The sequence below is a fragment of the Panthera tigris genome, chromosome D1 (genome assembly GCF_018350195.1).
Source record: "Panthera tigris isolate Pti1 chromosome D1, P.tigris_Pti1_mat1.1, whole genome shotgun sequence".
Taxonomy (NCBI): domain Eukaryota; kingdom Metazoa; phylum Chordata; class Mammalia; order Carnivora; family Felidae; genus Panthera; species Panthera tigris.
In genome coordinates this window covers 48343782-48361489 of record NC_056669.1, presented here as the reverse complement: position 1 = coordinate 48361489, position 17708 = coordinate 48343782, and the positions used below count along the sequence as shown (strand labels likewise).

The 17708-nt window shown below is 38.2% G+C and overlaps 1 protein-coding gene and 1 long non-coding RNA gene across 5 annotated transcripts in view; one reads left to right on the top strand and one right to left on the bottom strand.

The window, feature by feature from the left end:
* Window positions 1–16002, top strand: part of LOC122231456 — a 72192-nt gene extending 56190 nt beyond the window's left edge. For 2 of the 3 annotated variants that reach the window (XR_006208712.1, XR_006208710.1), the window contains one exon: window positions 1661–2017. This is a non-coding gene — a long non-coding RNA (uncharacterized LOC122231456). Of the gene's footprint in view, window positions 1–1660; window positions 2018–15911 lie in introns of those variants that run through there. The other variant, XR_006208711.1, reaches the window with a different exon arrangement.
* The window catches only part of LOC102972156 (disks large homolog 2), a 768935-nt gene that overhangs the window by 295460 nt on the left and 455767 nt on the right, over window positions 1–17708 (bottom strand). For both annotated transcript variants that reach the window (XM_007078972.3, XM_042959513.1), the window contains one exon: window positions 989–1091. In XM_007078972.3, the coding sequence (XP_007079034.1) occupies window positions 989–1091 (103 nt within the window). The remainder of the gene's footprint in view (window positions 1–988; window positions 1092–17708) is intronic.

The window sequence follows — 17708 nt, the reverse complement described above, 5'->3', positions numbered from 1 at the left end:
GGATATCTCATCAGGTCTCAGTTGGCTAAGCCAATTTATGACATCTCACCATGTTTCAGGGTTTACAGTAGCATATTGCAAACAAGCTATACTATAGCTGAGAGTACACACACACACAAATCTACATCAAGGACAACCAAAAGCCGTGTTAGTGTTAATAAAAGTTAATGCCACAGAGAGAGAATGCTGATCATGGTCTGTTCTCTCTGTCCTCCTTGCTCCTGAAGGGATTCAGGACAACCACTCCCACCCCCTTGCCCCCACTGAATATGCCACTTTGGTATGTGGATTTTGAGCTGAAGGCAATTGAGACCCTAAAGGCTCAAGAGAAACTTTTGTCCCTCCTATAACTACATAGAAGGATCTCACCTGGGGGGTCTTTCCCAGAACAATGGTTATTAGCAGAGATAAATTTTATCTGAGTGATCCATCTGTATATGTATAGCCAGGACAAATATCTAATTACCAAATATCAGTTCTTCTTATCGCCCTGTGAAATACAATCCTGTCCTCTAAGGTCCCAGACCCCACCCATTTCACAGTTCAGGATGACATATATATATGTCATTTTGCCTGTCTTTGGAATTTCCCTGCCTGTGTGGATTCCCCTTACATATGCTATTAAATTTCATTTTCTCCTGTTAATCTGTCTCATGTCAGTTTGATTCTTAGTCCATCTTAATGGTTTTTATACTATCCATTGCTGACCAAAAGTGCCTACAGATAAGAATATAAATAAAGTTGAGGATAGTTTTTTTTTTTTTTTTTTTAAATTCATATTTCAAAGAGGACTTTCTAACTGATGTTTTCCTTGGAAGATTAAGGGTAATAAAGCCTCATATTCTCTGGACATGTAACACCCATTTTTCAGGATAGGTGAGTTTTAAAAAACCTTGTTGGTATAGACTGGTTAATACAGATTACCAGATGTGGGTATACATTCTCACAGAAACGTATCAGAACATTATAAGCTTGGTTTCTCACTGACCTTCAGGTTGGTATTGTGCTATAATCGTCACCGTCTGTCCAGCCCCCTTCAGTGCAGCTGCGGCCTGCTCATGGGATGCTCCACGGAGGTCAATGCCATTCACCTAGAAGAAGAAGCCAGAGAATTTGGGTATTTATAAGGCCTATCATTCTGATAGTTGAAAAATGTTTCTCCAAACTGCGAAGCTGTCTAAGATTATGTCACCTACCTCAAAACCCCTAATGTCCTACCAAGGCAGTTGAGTGTTACTTAGCAAGTTTCAGGCTCTTATCAACTTTCATTTAGCAAAGATGTGAAATTTCATCTTGTGGCGTTTATAGAATGGTCTGACTCGGCTGAAACTGTCTATGCATGTCTACAAGAATTTTAGTATGTGCATTTAATATGCCTCTGTGAGTTTCCTAGATTTCGGGGGTGGATATGAGCCTTCAAAATTAGAGGAAAAACAGGATAATAAAGAGAGACACATGTAATGTACATAGATGAGTATGCGCTGACAGATTAATATATTCAGAAGAAGTTCTGGGTAGATTGTATGAAATGGGGCTGGCTGCCTGCCAAATCCCTCTTTTTGGTCATATGCCTAGTCCTGTCATTCTGAGCTTGGTTAGACAGCCCTGAGCCTTGTTCCAAAATAAACCCGACTGCCCCATTTCTCATGTACAATTCCAGAATGAATTCTGACAAAATGAAATAAAGAATGCCTGGAGTTTATGTTGCTGTTGCTAACTCCCATTTTGGGGCCGACGCCAGAAGAAAAACAGAACATCTGAAAAACAAGCACAAAACTCTGCCGAGAGGGAAAAATCATTCTGAAGTCAAATTTAATGAGAAGTAAAAGCTAAAATCTTTCTCAAATCAATTCAGTCGAAGTCAACATAATATAATTACTGAGTGGTTTCCAACGACAGGGCTCTGTGTCTGCCCCAGGAGAGGGATCATCGGTGGAGAACAAAGGTGAACAAGGCAAGTCCCCAAGAAGCTTTTCTGCTTGAACTGAACACACAGAAAGTCCAGTTTTCTAACATACACAGAGCTATTCTTATGCAGTTGATGCCAGAATTCCGCTTCCTTTTATTTACAGAGAAGTTGGTTACCAACCATAAAAAATAGAAAAAATAAATTAAAAAAAAACAAAAAACCTGACCAACTTATCTGCATGTAAAACATAACATCTTATTTGGCCTCTCATCAATCCTCTTTGACAATGACACTGGGTGGTGGATAGGGAGTTGCCACTGTTTCCCCTTGGGGTCTGGAATATTTGCAATCTTTTTTTTTTTTATTAGGTTTATTTATTTATTTTTGAAAGAGACAGACAGAGCATGCAAGTGGGGGAGGGGCAGAGAGAAAGGGAAAGAGAGAGAATCCCAAGCAAGCTCTGCACTCTCTATGCGGAGCCTGATGCGGGGCTCAAACTCACAAACTGTGAGATCATGACCTGAGCCAAAACTGAGAGTCAGATGCTTAATGGAATGAGCCACCCAGGTGCCCCATGGGATATCTGTAATCTTTAATTCCCCATCCCAGCCCTCTCATAATAACTTTGTGGAAGCCTCCTTAACCACTTTTATAATTTTCCATGCCTCTTCCCTGGCTTTCTATTCTGGTGAAATCCTTACCGAATGCATTGATTACATGGTAACCTAGAGAAGTCCATTGATCTGGGTTTTGCCTGAGTGCCACACACCAGCTGAGTGACTATCTTTTCAACTCCTGAGCCTCAATATTCTCCTACCTTGGAGGGAAAGGACTGAGAGGCTCTTTGAGTGTAAAGCTCCTTTGAACCATAGAATTTCCAGATTTACTTGTTAGTAGATGACAGTCATTTCAGAGATTGTCTAGGCATGGATGAGTCAGACTATGACTCAGACAGCCGAAAGGACAGGAAAAGTAATTAGATGTAGGCTCCTGCCTACAGGAAGCTGAATGAATAAACTTCCTGGGCCAAATAATCTCTTGTCAAACAATTAAGGCTAACTTCTTATTAAAACATAATATAGGATCATGGTAAATGAATTCTAATGTTTCAGAAAGGTATCTAAGGAAAAGTAAAAAATTCCCCTTAACATCTGCAGTTCCAGAGGTAACCAATGTTAGCAGTTTCCTGGGTATACTTTTTAGAAGTCTACTATATGTATATGCACACACATGGCTTATTTCTATTTCTTTCTTTATATATGTAATATGTCTTCACATTTTTAGTTAAGTGAGTAGGATCATATCATATATATAATCTATAAACTGTTTCTGTTTTGCTTTTAACAATGTATCTTGGACATCTTCCATATCAGCTCCTGCTGTTTTACCTTTTTAACAGGAGCCCAGCAATACATGGTATGGAGAGACCAGCATTTTTTTCAACAGGATCCCTATTGTTGTTGAGACTGTGTCTAGCTTTCTGCTACTGCAAACACTTATGAAGGTGTTTCTGAAGGATGAATTCCCTGGAAATACACTTTCTGAGTATAGTCCATAGATTGTATATGCATTATTTGTTTCTTTTAATTTGTTCTTAATTTTTCACATGATTATTTATTCACTAAATAAACAGAAACTGATGAAGAAAGCAAAAAAGGGGAGGGGAGAATCTCTTTGCCCAAATAATATATTGATATAAAAAATAATGTATGTATATAATGCACATACATGAAAAAGCAATACAAAAAGCATAGAAATAAAGTGGCCCCATCTTTTATTCTAAAGATATCCATTTTGATGGCTTCTTATATATACTACCAATTATTTTTCTTGTTAATATAATCAGGTTTATAAAGTTATAATTTTAAAATTTTATACAAATAAGGTATTTTACACATAGTTTTATACCTTTATTTTTTCTACTTACTAATATATTTTAAAGAACTTTCTTCATTCACATATTCCTATACTTGTCTCATCCCTTTTTATAGTTATAAAGTGTTCTATTATTCATTATAAATTTATTTTACCAGTACAGGGTTGATAGACCCTTAGGTTGTTTCAGTATTTTGCTGTTATAAACAATGCTGCAATAAATAGTATGTAACAAAAAGTTCTTGGATAAAGGGTATGAGTGCTAAATTGTAATAGCTATTGCCAAGTTGTGTCCAAAAATTTATACTCCCACAAATAAGATATGATTGACTTTCTTCATAGTCTTGTAAAAATTGCACATATCATAACATTTGGCGTTTGTCATTCTAATATGTAGACAATTGCATTTTTAAGTTTTGCCTGTCTACAATTATGAAGTTAAGCATCTTTTTATATGTTTGCTGGCTATTTAAATTTGTTTTTGCATAAAATGACCATTTGCTTATTTCACCTATTTTTTATTTGTGTAGTTTGTTCTTTTAAAAATCTATCTGCCTCTTAAGAATATTAGTGCTTCATCTCAGATAAATATTGCAAATATTCTTTTCAGTTTGGTATTTGTATTTTGTATCATTGCATTGTAACTGTTAACTTTTCCCTGGTATGCTATACATATCCCTGGTATGGCTTCTTGTCATACAGAAGTTTAAAATGTTTTATATAGTCACATTTATCACTATGCTTTCCTTTTCAGCTTTTGAGTTTCGTATTATATCTACCCCTCTTCAATATATTTAACAAATTACTCAAATATTTTCTTCTAGTACAATGAGTTTAATTTTTAGCCACCTAGTCTTTGATCTACTGGAATACATTTTGATGTCTGATGTGAGAACCACCCTTTCTTGGACCTTTCCCGTATAGCATCAAATTCTTACATCTTTTAGTATTCTAATTGTCCTCTGGATTTTTCTAAGTGCACTAAAGGGAGCATGGAAAAGTGAGAAGGAAGAGAATATATGGAATCACAGAGAACTGGGTTTGAATCCTGAGTTGACCAGTCATACCTAAGTAACTTGGGAAAGTCACTTACTTCTTCAAATCTCAGCTTTCTTACCTATAGAATGGGTATAATATCTACCTCTCTATCAGGGCTGTTGCATAACATGAAACAATATCTGTAAAGCCCTTAACAGAGACCCTGGTACAAACAAGCATTCAGCAATTAGTATCTATTATTGCTGTCAGTATTTCTTCAGAGCTATGATTATAAGTCATGAAATAAAATGTAATGGAAATTAATTAATACAACATATATGGTTACTTTTTTTTCTATGAACACAGAATTTCAGTATTGGAAATGCCTTAAAAACTTGCTCATCCAGCACTTACATATTAGCACATTAAAGATCATTCCGGGGGTACCTGGGTGACTCAGTCGGTTAAATGTCCAACACTTGATTTAGGCTTAGGTCATGATTTCACGATTCACAAGCTCAGGCTCCACATTGGGTTCTGCATTGACAATGTGGAGCCTGCTTGGGATTCTCTCTCTCCTTCTCTCTCTGCTCCTACCTCACTCTTTCTCTCTCTCTCTCAAGTAAATAAACTTAAAAAAAAAAATCATTCCCGACAGAGTTAAGATGGAAGCGCAGCATGGAGACGATGAGCTTGTCTTGACCCTGAAATGCATCTAGATCAGCGCCAAACCCTTTTGAACACCTAGGACACTGATCTGAGTATTAACACAACAATCTACATAACTTGAGCCACAGAACTTGGCAGAGACGTGGTATGGAGAGGTAAACTGGGGGAGAGAAAAGCTGCAAAGGGTAGGGAACTGATTTCATGGAGAGAGGACAGAGAAAATGAAAGGGGGAGAGTGTGGTGTATAAGGATCATGTAAGAAAAGCACTCACCCTGATAGTAGCTGGAGAGAAAGAAAGAGAAAGAATGAAAATACTAGCAGGGCACTAAACAAGAGATCTGTTTCCTAAAACCATTGACAGGGGGAAAAGAAAGGGTTTCAATACCACTAGGATTCTATAAACAGCAGAGCACAGAGTCTGAAATTCTAGACCTCTGTGCCTGGCAGTGTTCTGGTGAGGAAGTAGGATGAACCCCCTGGAGAAGGAAGCAGGGTCTGAGGGATCCATGCGCCACATGGGGAGAAGCAGTTCCCCTATTTAGAATGCATTTGGTAGAGGTCATAAGGCTCCCCACAGGCCAAGGTCCCAGTGGACCCCAGAGAACAGCCATGTTTGCTGGTATAGGGACAAAGGCGCCAGAGTGCAGTGATACCTGGTGCCAACTGTGTTGTGGATTGCCATAATCTCTGAAGCTCTGCCACTGCCTGATCACATGAACATTTTTTGAGGGAAGCCAGCACTGGCCCATTGCTCTGCAAAACCCTACGCGCGAGAGTCAGTATGGGTCCAGCTGCGGGGGTCTCTGAAGTGTGAGGTTTTGAAACACAACTCCATCTGAGATAAAACTCTAGAGGGAGGTGCTGCCTGGCAGGTGCACAGCTTGGATATATGGTAGAGGCGGGGAGTGGATAGAGGCCTGAGAGAAAGGAGACGTACTTGATTGTGAGTCGGTGACAGTGCAGTTCCTGTGCCAGAGACTAGGGAGCTGAGTGAAGCCATTTCCACCTCTCTGGTGTACATGACACACTGATCCACCCCAGTAAGCTAAGCAGTGCCACCTAGTGGAGAACGGAGCAGATACACCAAGCCCAGCCCAGCTGCATCCTCCAAGCACATTACCTAGAAGGCCAGCTCAAGTCACTCCACCGGCCTAATGTACAGACTATACAGGGCTTCACAGTTTCAGTTCTAGGGGAAACTGGATGTAACTTAATTCAGGTTTCATTCTGTGTGCTGGCTCATTTATTTGTTCATTTTCTTTGCTTCTGTTTTTGCTTAAATTGTTTTTTTATTTATTGATTTTTTTCTTCCTCATTCTTGGATACAGAAATAGAAAAAAATGTATTTTTTCTTTAATTTTTTTATTTTTTTAAATTTTATATTCTTTCATTTACTTTCTTTTATTTCATTTGATTCTATTTTATTATATAAATAATTTTTAATTAAAACTTTTTTCTTGCCTTTTTTTCCTTTCCTTTCTCTTTTTTCTCTATTCTATTTTTTCTCTATTCTTCTGACAACCAGACCAAAACATACCTAGGATCTAGCTTTCTTTATTTGATTTTATGTGTTGTTTTCAATTTTTTTATTTTAATTTTTTATTTTGCCAATTATTCCTCCAAAATGAAAAAATGAAGGAATTCACCCCAAAAGAAAGAACAGGAAGAAATGACAGCCAGGGGCTTACTCAACACAGACATAACCAAGATGTCTGAACTAGAATTTAGGGTCACTATAATAAGAATACTAGCTGAGGTTGAAAAAACCATAGAATCCTTTTATGTGGAGATAGAAGAAATAAAATCTAGTCAGGACTAAATTAAAAATGCTATAACTGAGATGCAATCTCGAATGATGTCACAATGGCAAGGATGGACACAACACAGCAGCAAATTAGTGATTTAGAAGATAAAATTATGGTGAATAATGAAGCAGTAAAAAGAGGGAAACAAAGGCAAAAAATCACAATGTAAGATTTAGAGAACTCAGTGACTCACTAAAAAGGAATAACATCCAAACCATAGGAGTCCCAGAAGATGCAGAGACAGGAAAGGGGGCAGAAGGTTTATGTGAGCAAATTATAGTAGAAAACTTTCCCATTCTGGGGAAGGACACAGACATCAAAATCCAAGAATCACAGAGATTCAACAAAACCCACCATCACCAAGGCATATCATAGTCACTTTACAAAATACACAGACAAGGAAATAATGATGAAAGCAGCAATGGAAAAAAAAAGTCCTTAACCTATAAGGGAAGACAGATCAGGTTCACAGCAGACCTATCCACAGAAACTTGGCAAGCCAGAAAAGAGTGGTAGGACATATTCAATGTGCTGAACTAGAAAATATGCAGCCAAGAAATATTTATCCAGCAAGGTTGTCATTCATAATAGAAGGAGAAATAAAAAAGAGTTTCCCAGACAAACAAATACTAAAGGAGTTTGTGATCACTAAACCAGCCCTGCAAGAAATTTTAAGGGGGACCCTTTGAGTGGAAAAAAGACAAAACAAAACAAAAGAGACCAAAAGCAACAGACTAGAAAGGACCAGTGAACATCACCAGAAACACCAAATCAACAGGCAACACAATGGTGTGAAAATCATATTTTTCAGTACTCATTATAAATGTCAATGGACTAAATGTTCCAATCAAAAGACATGAGGTATTAGAATAAATAAGAAAAAAAGACCTATCTATATGCTGCTTACAAGAGACTCATTTTAGACCTAAAGACACCTGAAGATTACAAGTAAGGGGATGGAGAATCATCTATCATGCTAATGGTAGTCAAAAGACAGCTGGAGTAGCCATCCTTATATCAGACAAACTAGATTTTTAAAAAAAAATTTTTTAACGTTTATTTTTGAGACAGAGAGAGACAGAGCATGAACGGGGGAGAGTCAGAGAGAGAGAGGGAGACACAGAATCTGAAACAGGCTCCAGGCTCTGAGCTGTCAGCACAGAGCCCGACGCGGGGCTTGAACTCACGAACCGTGAGATCATGACCTGAGCCGAAGTCAGACGCCTAACCGACTGAGCCACCCAGGCGCCCCTGGACAAACCAGATTTTAAAGCAAAGACTGTAGGGGTGCCTGGGTGGCTCAGTCAGTTGAGTGTCTGACTTTGGCTCAGGTCATGATCTCACAGCTTGCAGGTTCGAGCCCCACGTCGGGCTCTGTGCTGACAGCTCAGAGCCTGAAGCTTGCTTCGGATTCTGTGTCTCCCTCTCTCTCAAAAAATAAATAAACATTAAATAAATAAATAATAAATAAGTAAAGACTGTAACAAGAGATGAAGAAGGGCATTATATCATAATTAAGGGATCTATCCACAAGAATATCTAACAATTGTAAATATTTATGCCCCCAATGTGAAAGAACCCAAATCTATAAATCAATAAATCACAAACATAAAGAAACTCACTGATAATAATACCATAATAGTAGGGGACTTCAACACCCCACTTACAACAATGGAAAGATCATCTAAACAGAAAATGAACAAGGAACCAATAGCTTTGAATGACACACTGGACAGGATGGGCTTAACAGATATATTCAGAACATTTCATCCTAAAGCAGCAGAATACATATTCTTCTTGAGTGCACATGGAACATTCTCCAGAATAGATCACATACTGGGACACAAATCAGCCCTCAACAAGTACAAAAAGAGAATATACCTTGCATATTTTCAGACCACATGGCTATGAAACTCAAAATCAACCACAAGATAAAATTTGGAAAGGCCATGAATACTTGGTGATTAAAGAACATCCTACTAAAGAATGAATGGGTTAACCAATAAATTAAAGAGGAAATTAAAAAGTACATGGAAGCTAATGAAAATGAAAGCACATCAGCCCCAAACCTCTGGAATGCAGCAAAGGCGGTCATAAGAGGGAACTATATAGCAATCCAGGCCTTCCTAACGAAGGAAAATAGGTATCAAATATACAACCTAACATTATACCTAAATGAACTGGAAAAAGAACAGTAAATAAATCCCCAAACCAGCAAAAGAAGGGAAATAATAGAATTAGAGAAGAAATCAATGATATTGAAATAAAAAAAAAACCACAAAAAACAGTAGAAAAGAGCAATGAAAACAGGAGCAGAATCTTTGAAAGAATTAACAAAATTGATAAAGCCCTAGCCAGACTGATCAAAAAGAAAAAGGAAAGGACCCAGATAAATAAAATCATGAATGAAAGAGGAAAGATCATAATCAACACCACAGAAATACAAACAATATTAAGAGAATATTATGAGCAATTATATGCCAACAAATTGGGCAATCTGGAAGAAATGGACACATTCTTAGAAACATATATACTACCAAAACAGGAAGAAATAGAAATTTTGAACAGACCCATAACCAGTAAAGAAATTGAACCAGTAATAAAATATCTCCCAACAAACAAGAGTCCAGGGCTGGATGGCTTACCAGGGGAATTCTACCAAACATTTAAAGAAGAGTTAACACCTATTCTTTTGAAGCTGTTCCAAAAATACAAATGGAAGGACAACTTCCAAACTCATTCTACAAGGCCAGCACTACCTTGATTCCTAAACCAGACAAAGACCCCACTAAAAAGGAGAAATACAGACCAATTTCCTTGATGAACATGTATGGAAAAGTTCTCAACAAAATACTAGCAAACTGGATCCAACAATACATTAAAATAATTATTCACCACAATCAAGTGGGATTTATTTCTGGGATGCAGGGCTGGTTCAGTATACACAAATCAATCAGTGTGATACATCACATTAATAAAAGAAAGGATAAGAACCACATGATCCTCTAAATAGATGCAAAAAAAGCATTTAACAAAACACAGCATCTTTTCTTGGTAAAAACTCTTAAGAAAGAAGGGATAGAAGGAACATACCTCAAGATCATAAAGGTCATAAATGAAAAACCCACAGCTAATATCATCCTCAATGGGGAAAAACTGAGAATTTTCACCCTAAGGCAAGAAACATGACAAAGATGTCCACTCTCACTACTGTTATTCAACATTGCCTAGCCTCAGCATTCAGACAACACAAAGAAATAAAAGACATCAAAATCCATCCAAAAAGCAGGAGGACATCATACTTTCACCCTTCACAGATGACATGATACTCTATGTGGAAAACCCAAAGATTCCAACAACAACAACAAAAAACCCTCTAGAACTGATACATGAATTCAACAAAGTTGCACGATATAGAATCAATATACAGAAATTGGTTGCATTTCTATACACTAATAATGAAGCTGCAGAAAGAGAAACCAAGGAATCGATTCCATTTACAATTGCACCAAAGACCATAAAATACCTAGGAATAAACCTAACCAAAGATGTGAAAAATGTATACACTGAAAACTATAGAAAGCTTACGAAAGAAACTGAAGAAGACACACACACACACACACACACACACACACACACACACACACACAAAAACGGAAAAAGATTCCATGCTCCTGGATAGGAAGAACAAATATTGTTAAAATGTCAATACTACTCTAAGCAATCTACATATTCAATGCAATCCCTATCAAAATAACACCAGCATTCTTCACAGAGTTAGAACAAACAATCCTAAAATTTGTATGGAACCAGAAAAGACCTCGAATAGCAAAAGCAATCCTGAAAAAGGAAACCAAAGCTGGAGACATCACAGTCCCAGACTTCAAGATGTATTACAAAGTTGTAATCATCAAGACAGTATGGTACTGGAAAAAAAAAATAGACACATAGATCAATGGAACAGATTAGAGAACTCAAAAATGGACCCACATTAGATGGCCAACTAATCTTTGACAAAGCAGGAAACAATATCCAATGGAATAAAGACAGTCTCTTCAGCAAGTGGTGCTGGGAAAACTGGACAGCTACATGCAGAAAAATGAACCCGGACCACTTTCTTACACTATACACAAAAATAAATTCAAAATGGATGAAAGACCTAAACATAAGACAGGAAGCCATCAAAATCCTCAAGGAGAAACAGGAAAAAACCTCTTTGACCTTGGCCACAGCAACTTCTTACTCAACACATCTCTGGAGGGAAGGGGAAAAAAAGCAAAAATGAACTATTGAGACCTCATAAAAATAAAAAGCTTCTTTCTGCACAGCAAAGGAAACAACCAGCAAAACTAAAGGGCAACCGATGGAATGGGGTATTGAATCTAAATCATTTTCCTGGTACTTTCTACCTCTTGGTTCTGTCTCTTCCTTCTGAGGGCTCACAGAATACTTTTTTCTTTCTTATTACTTCCTCTTTTATATGGTCCTCTTTCTAACACTTGAATACAGTTTTCTCTTTTGTAGGTTAAATGACCTCATTTCCTTCTTCATCTCTCCAGATCATTCTTAGCAAATGACAAATTGACTCTGTTTATATACCTCTAGTGACAGGGAACTCTTTCCTTCCCTAGTCTGTCCATTCCATTTTGGGATGGTTTTTATGAATGTTATTTCTAGAATCTTTATATTATTTAATACTTCATCAGAGACTCAGTTATTCAACTGAGGTTAAGTATGGCAACAGGGATGCTTACTTATGGCTGTTATCCTTGGACGTGCACCTAGTGCAGTGTCTACAGATAAACACAGTGCTGACATAAATTCAGTTTTTAAAAGCTATCCATTTTAGTGATTTACTCTTCTAATTTAAGGGAAGGAATAAATGAGAGTGACATATAGCCATTATCAAGCAACTCACCATTCAATAGAGGACAGTAACAGGGAAACACATAAGCACTGGATGGTAAACACTATGAGAGGAAAAGGTCAGAAAGTTCTAGGACATGAAGTGGGGTGCCCTGCTGAAGGTATAAGGAGGTATGTGAAAGTTTTCTGGAGGAAGTGAGATCAGAAACGAGATCTGAATGAGTTCTCCAGGTGAAGATGGGTGGGAATGCCCGGGGAAGGCGATGCAGGGAATATGGGGAGAGGGGTGGCAAGAAATCTTCTGGGCAAAGAGGGAGGAACATATGAGGGTCTTGAAGTGAGACAGGGGCTGATACATCTGAAGAAAAGGAAGTAGTTGTTACCAAATGGCAGAGAGGGAGAAGGGAGAGTGGGAAAGAGGTGAGACATGACCGGGAAGAACTGAAGGTGACGGTGATAATGATGTTAGCAGTGGTGGTGATAGCTGACGTGCACATAGCATTAACTCCGTGACAGGCAAAGTTCTAAGCATTTCCTATTATCAATTCCCCTCATCCTCATAATAGCTCCATGAAGTAAAAACACACAATAATGCCCATTTTACAGAGGAGATTGAGGCATAGCCATTAAAGAGATTCCCGAAGGGTCCACTGGTAATAAATGGCAAAACCAAGACTTAACCCCAGGCAATCTAAATCTCTCCTTGCTTTGCTTGTGTCTTTTGATTGTTCTTATCCTAGCCGTTGTTAATAAGGCTCGATACTGAGCAAAATTCCTAATCATTCCTAATTATGACATATTAATGCTTTTCAAAGATCTGGCTGTGCAGGGCATGATAAGTCATATTAGTGAATCTGGAGTTTATTTTGATGCAGTGGAGAACCATTTCTCAGCTTAGAATTGAGAAATATGTCACCATTATTCCCGTACCCCTAAGAATGCTTACAGCTAAAGAAAGAGCAGGAAGAATGTGCTGCCAGCCCTGCTGGCATTTGCCTGCCATGAAAACTGCCATGGGGAGAACATTGAGATAGAGTTGGAAGGCCAGGATTCAAATCTTCATCCTGCCACTTCTTAAGTCCAAGACGTTGGGTAAGTTACTTTCCAGCTTTGAGCTTCAGTTTCCTTATATGCAACAAAGACATTAATACTTATTTTGCTGGCTAGTTGTCAAGATGATTAGAGATAATGCAAATAAACTACTTAACATAACACTTCACATACTGAATAGGTAATCAATGGTTGCTATTTCTGTTATAAGGTCTCTATTATCTATGAAACCGGATTTTAAAATGACTTTTGTCAATAAGCCAATCAAAGAATAGATTAATATAAGACTGTCTTGGAACAAGAGTAGCTAAAAACTACAAATATAACTGTATTATTAACTGTGAAAAAAATACAAAGGGGTGACCCAGTGGGAAAGGGGGAGATAATTGGCACCAGATTCCAATTAAAATTAGTCAGTACAGAACACAGGGGACTGTTTCAAGCACATTATTTCATAGTTGGGGTTCTAGTTGGTATGTGGCAGGGGCAGCAGGGAAGAAACTGGGGCAGAATCCAAACTATTTCTACTTTATTCAGAGAGACTAGGGATAATAAGATGAGCGGGTGTATTACCAGTGAATTAAATGAATGCAGAAGGCTCCAAAATTTCTCAAGAGGGAAAAAAATCTATTTTCATTTTCCTAAAGTGATGTGATGTAGTGAGGTAGAAATTTGGGTTCAGCTTTAAACTCTGCCACTAACTTACTCAGGCCAGCCAATGAGCTGCTGTGGGAAATGAAATGTTCTAGTCCCCACTATCTCTAGGGTCCCCTAATTTGGAAATTGATGCTTTCTATGGCTTAAACATAACATCTCAAAAGCATTTTACAGTTAGTAGTAAATTGTTTTACCACCTCATATTTCTTACCAAACATATAATAAAGCTTCCCAGGTATTAGATCCTTATCACATACTTGTGAGAATAGCAGGAAGCTATGAATATCCCATTCAATTTTGAATTGTGAACAGGCTGGAATGGCTGGCATAGAGCATGGACAGAGAAAAAAAAATGGTGCCAGCAGAAGTGGACCTTGAATGCCAGGTTAAAAAGTGGTCAGTGAGTGGGGGTGGGGATAGGGGGTTAAAGAGGCATTTAACACAATTTGACTCATGTTTGGGTTGGCGAAATATGGCAACAATGGAAAGCTGGGGTTGAAGGACTAAATGATTAAAAATAGGACAACTGAAGGGGTGCTTGAGTGGCTCAGTCGGTTAAGCGTCCGACTTCGGCTCAGGTCATGATCTCACGGTTCATGAGTTTGGGCCCCGCGTCAGGCTCTGGGCTGACAGCTCAGAGCCTGGAGTCCACTTCAGATTCTGTGTCTCCCTCTGTCTGCCCCTCCACTGCTTGCACTCTGTCTCTCAGATTGTCTCAAAAATAAATAAACATTAAAAAAAATTTTTTTTTAATAGGACAACTGGGGGCGCCTGGGTGGCTCAGTTGGTTAAGTGTACAACTCTTGATCTTGGCTCAGGTCATGATCTCACAGTTCTTGAGATTGAGCCCCCTGTTGGGCTTTTGCATTGGCTGATGAACAGAGCCTGTTTGGGATTCTCTCTCTCCCTCTCTCTCTCTCTGCCATTTCCCTGTTCTCTCTCTCTCTCTCTCTCTCTTTCCCTCTATGTATGTGTGTGTGTGTGTGTGTGTGTGTGTGTGTGTGTGTAGGTCTTGCTCTCTCTCAAAAATAAATAAACATTTAAAAGAAATAAATAAAACTGTTTAAAAAAAAATAGGATAACCAGATGGGAGAACGTTGCAATAATACAAATGACTGCTGATGAAAGCCTGAATTAGAAAATTGGGAAACTGACATGGAATTGAGGGTGGGAAATGAGGCACAGACCTGAGAGAGGACACAGAGGCATGTTCTAGGTGATTACTCTTCTCAAAAACTTCTGGGGAATAAATAGAGTTTACATACTATTTACAATAATGTTGAATGTTTGGACATGGGAGCTGAGAAAGGTAATCAGAGGGGTGACAATATTAGTTCTGCCAGTGAGCACAGGACTGCAGGGTAGAAAGTGGGTTTGGATGAATGGATGATGCATTTTGTTTTGGACATGTTGAGTTTGCTATGTCTCTTGGACGGCTACAACTTTGCTGGTAGTGGGGAAATATCTATCTGAAGCTTAGATGAGTAGTTACTGTTAATCAATAATTTAGTCTTGGGATTCCTGAGGTCAGTACCCTGATCTGACTAGACCTAGATGTACAAGAGTTTTGTTGTACAAAGGTTAGATTAGCTAACAATGGGGCCTGCTACATAGTGAGGACTTGTAATTATTAACTGTTATTGACCCCTCCCCTGACATACATATAAGAGGATGGCCTGGGCTACTATCAAATTATCTCAATAAAAACTCAGCTGAGTAAGGAGAAGTACTAGGGTTATAGGTTCAGAGAGAGAGGGAGCATGGCAAGCCGGAAAGCACTGTCCTGGGAGTTAGGATTCCTGAGTTTCAGTCCCATCCTGCTGTTACCTTATTTCACTTTGGGAAGGCCCTTTCCCTCTCTGGGGCTCAGTTTCTCCATCTAGAAAGAGAGCCATATACTAAATCACCAAGGTTCCCTCTAGTGCTTAATCAACAAATATATTCCATGCCCAATATGTATTTTGTTGACAACGTGAGAAAAACAAATAGTTCATTTAGTGCTAAACTTTCCAAACAGCCTCCTGCATGTCTCACAGTGAATAAACTATAAATTGTGTTTGAAGTGGAAATTTCTAATTAAGTTCCTTTCTCTTCCTGGAAGCTGTGGTACTTGGTGCAGAGTGATAACATTTCTGACAGTAGCTGCATGAGAGCTCAAGACCAGAATCCACCTGGAGCAGAGGCAGAATGGAAAACTGATACTGGATATTTATGTGGTTTGGTAAACTTAACATGCCTTTTAAATTTGGCTTGCTGATGCAAAAATAATTGCATATTAACAAAAAATTTTAAATGTTTTGGTTTGCCAGGGCATTTATACAAGGCTGATCACTTTGAAATCTTTAACTGAAAATAATCCAAATATTTATCTATTTATATTTATCTATATATATAACTTTATGATATATATTTACATAGAATTATATATATTTATGTATTTATATTATATATAACCTTTTATATATATATATATATATATATATATATATATATATATATAATTTTCCAAATACAATTTACTATAGGCCAAAACACAGTAAACAACTTAAGATTCATGTGTTTTGAGTAACAAGAATATATTATAAGAATATATAACCAAAATTAGTTGAAACCTTATAACATACAAATACAAGAGGATACTGGTATCTCTAGCTCTGATTCTTAACTCTAGACATGTAAATATATGTGCTCACTTGACATTTCCAGCTGGATGCCTAAGATTTTTCAAACTCATCATGCTCAAGATCAAACTTAATTTTCTCCTGAACTTGTGTCTGGGCAATTTTGCCACTTTCAGCAAATGAGTAAAACAATCATCCACCACTCAAACCACTCAACCAAGAACCTACCTGCCAACCTTAGTTCTCTTTCCTTCCTACTTCCCCACATAATCCATCAGGATGTCTGTTCACTCCAGCTCCAAGTCATATTGCAAGTCCACTTTTTTTCAGCAACCCCCGCAGCTCCCTTGGCAAAGACACCACTTCTCCCGGGGATACTGCACTGATGCCCCAATTGAGCTCCCTGCTCTCACGATGGCTTCCCACACCCCCTCTATCCTTTTCCACCCAACAGTCACTGAGATCTTTTCAAAATGTATATCAGATCATGACTCCCTCTTGCCATATATACATATAGTTTTTTTTTTTTTTCATTGACTTCTTGTACTTTGGGTAAAATCCAAACACCTTGCCTTGACCTTGACCCATCCTTCTGACTCTATTTCATTCCTCTCTGACTCCTTCACTGTTTCATAGGTATGAGGACCTTAGATCTGCTTTATCTAAATCCAATTTCCCTCCAGCCTTGGGTTACTTGTACCAGCTGTCTTTCTGACCACAGTGCTCTTCCTTAGCAATTCTCACATCTGATCCCTTATTTTTATAAGTCTCAGCTTATTTATTTATTTATTGTTTCATATAACTTGCTGCCACGTTAGCTAACTTACAGTGTATACAGTGTACTCTTGGCTTCAGGAGTAGCTTCCCAATTCATCACTTACGTACAACACCCAGTGCTCATCCCAGCAAGTGCCCTCTTCTATGCCTGTTACCTTCTTTCTCCTCTCCCCTGCCACGCGCCCCCCCCCAGCCCCCCGCCAACCCTCAGTTTGTTCTCTGTATTTAAGAGTCCCTTATGGTTTGTTTCCCTCTCTGTTTATAACTATTTTTTTCCTTCCCTTCCCCCATGGTCTTCTGTTAAGTTTCTCAGATTCCACATATGAGTGAAAACATATGATATCTGTCTGTCTCTAACTGACTTATTTCATATAAGTCTCAGCTTAATGGCTAATTCCTCAGAAAGCTCTTTGCTGGCTACCCCTTTTAAAGTAGCCTGGTAGGCTTTCTTTAATACACGTTTTCAATTTCTTATGGAACTTAGGTCCACCTGATATTGT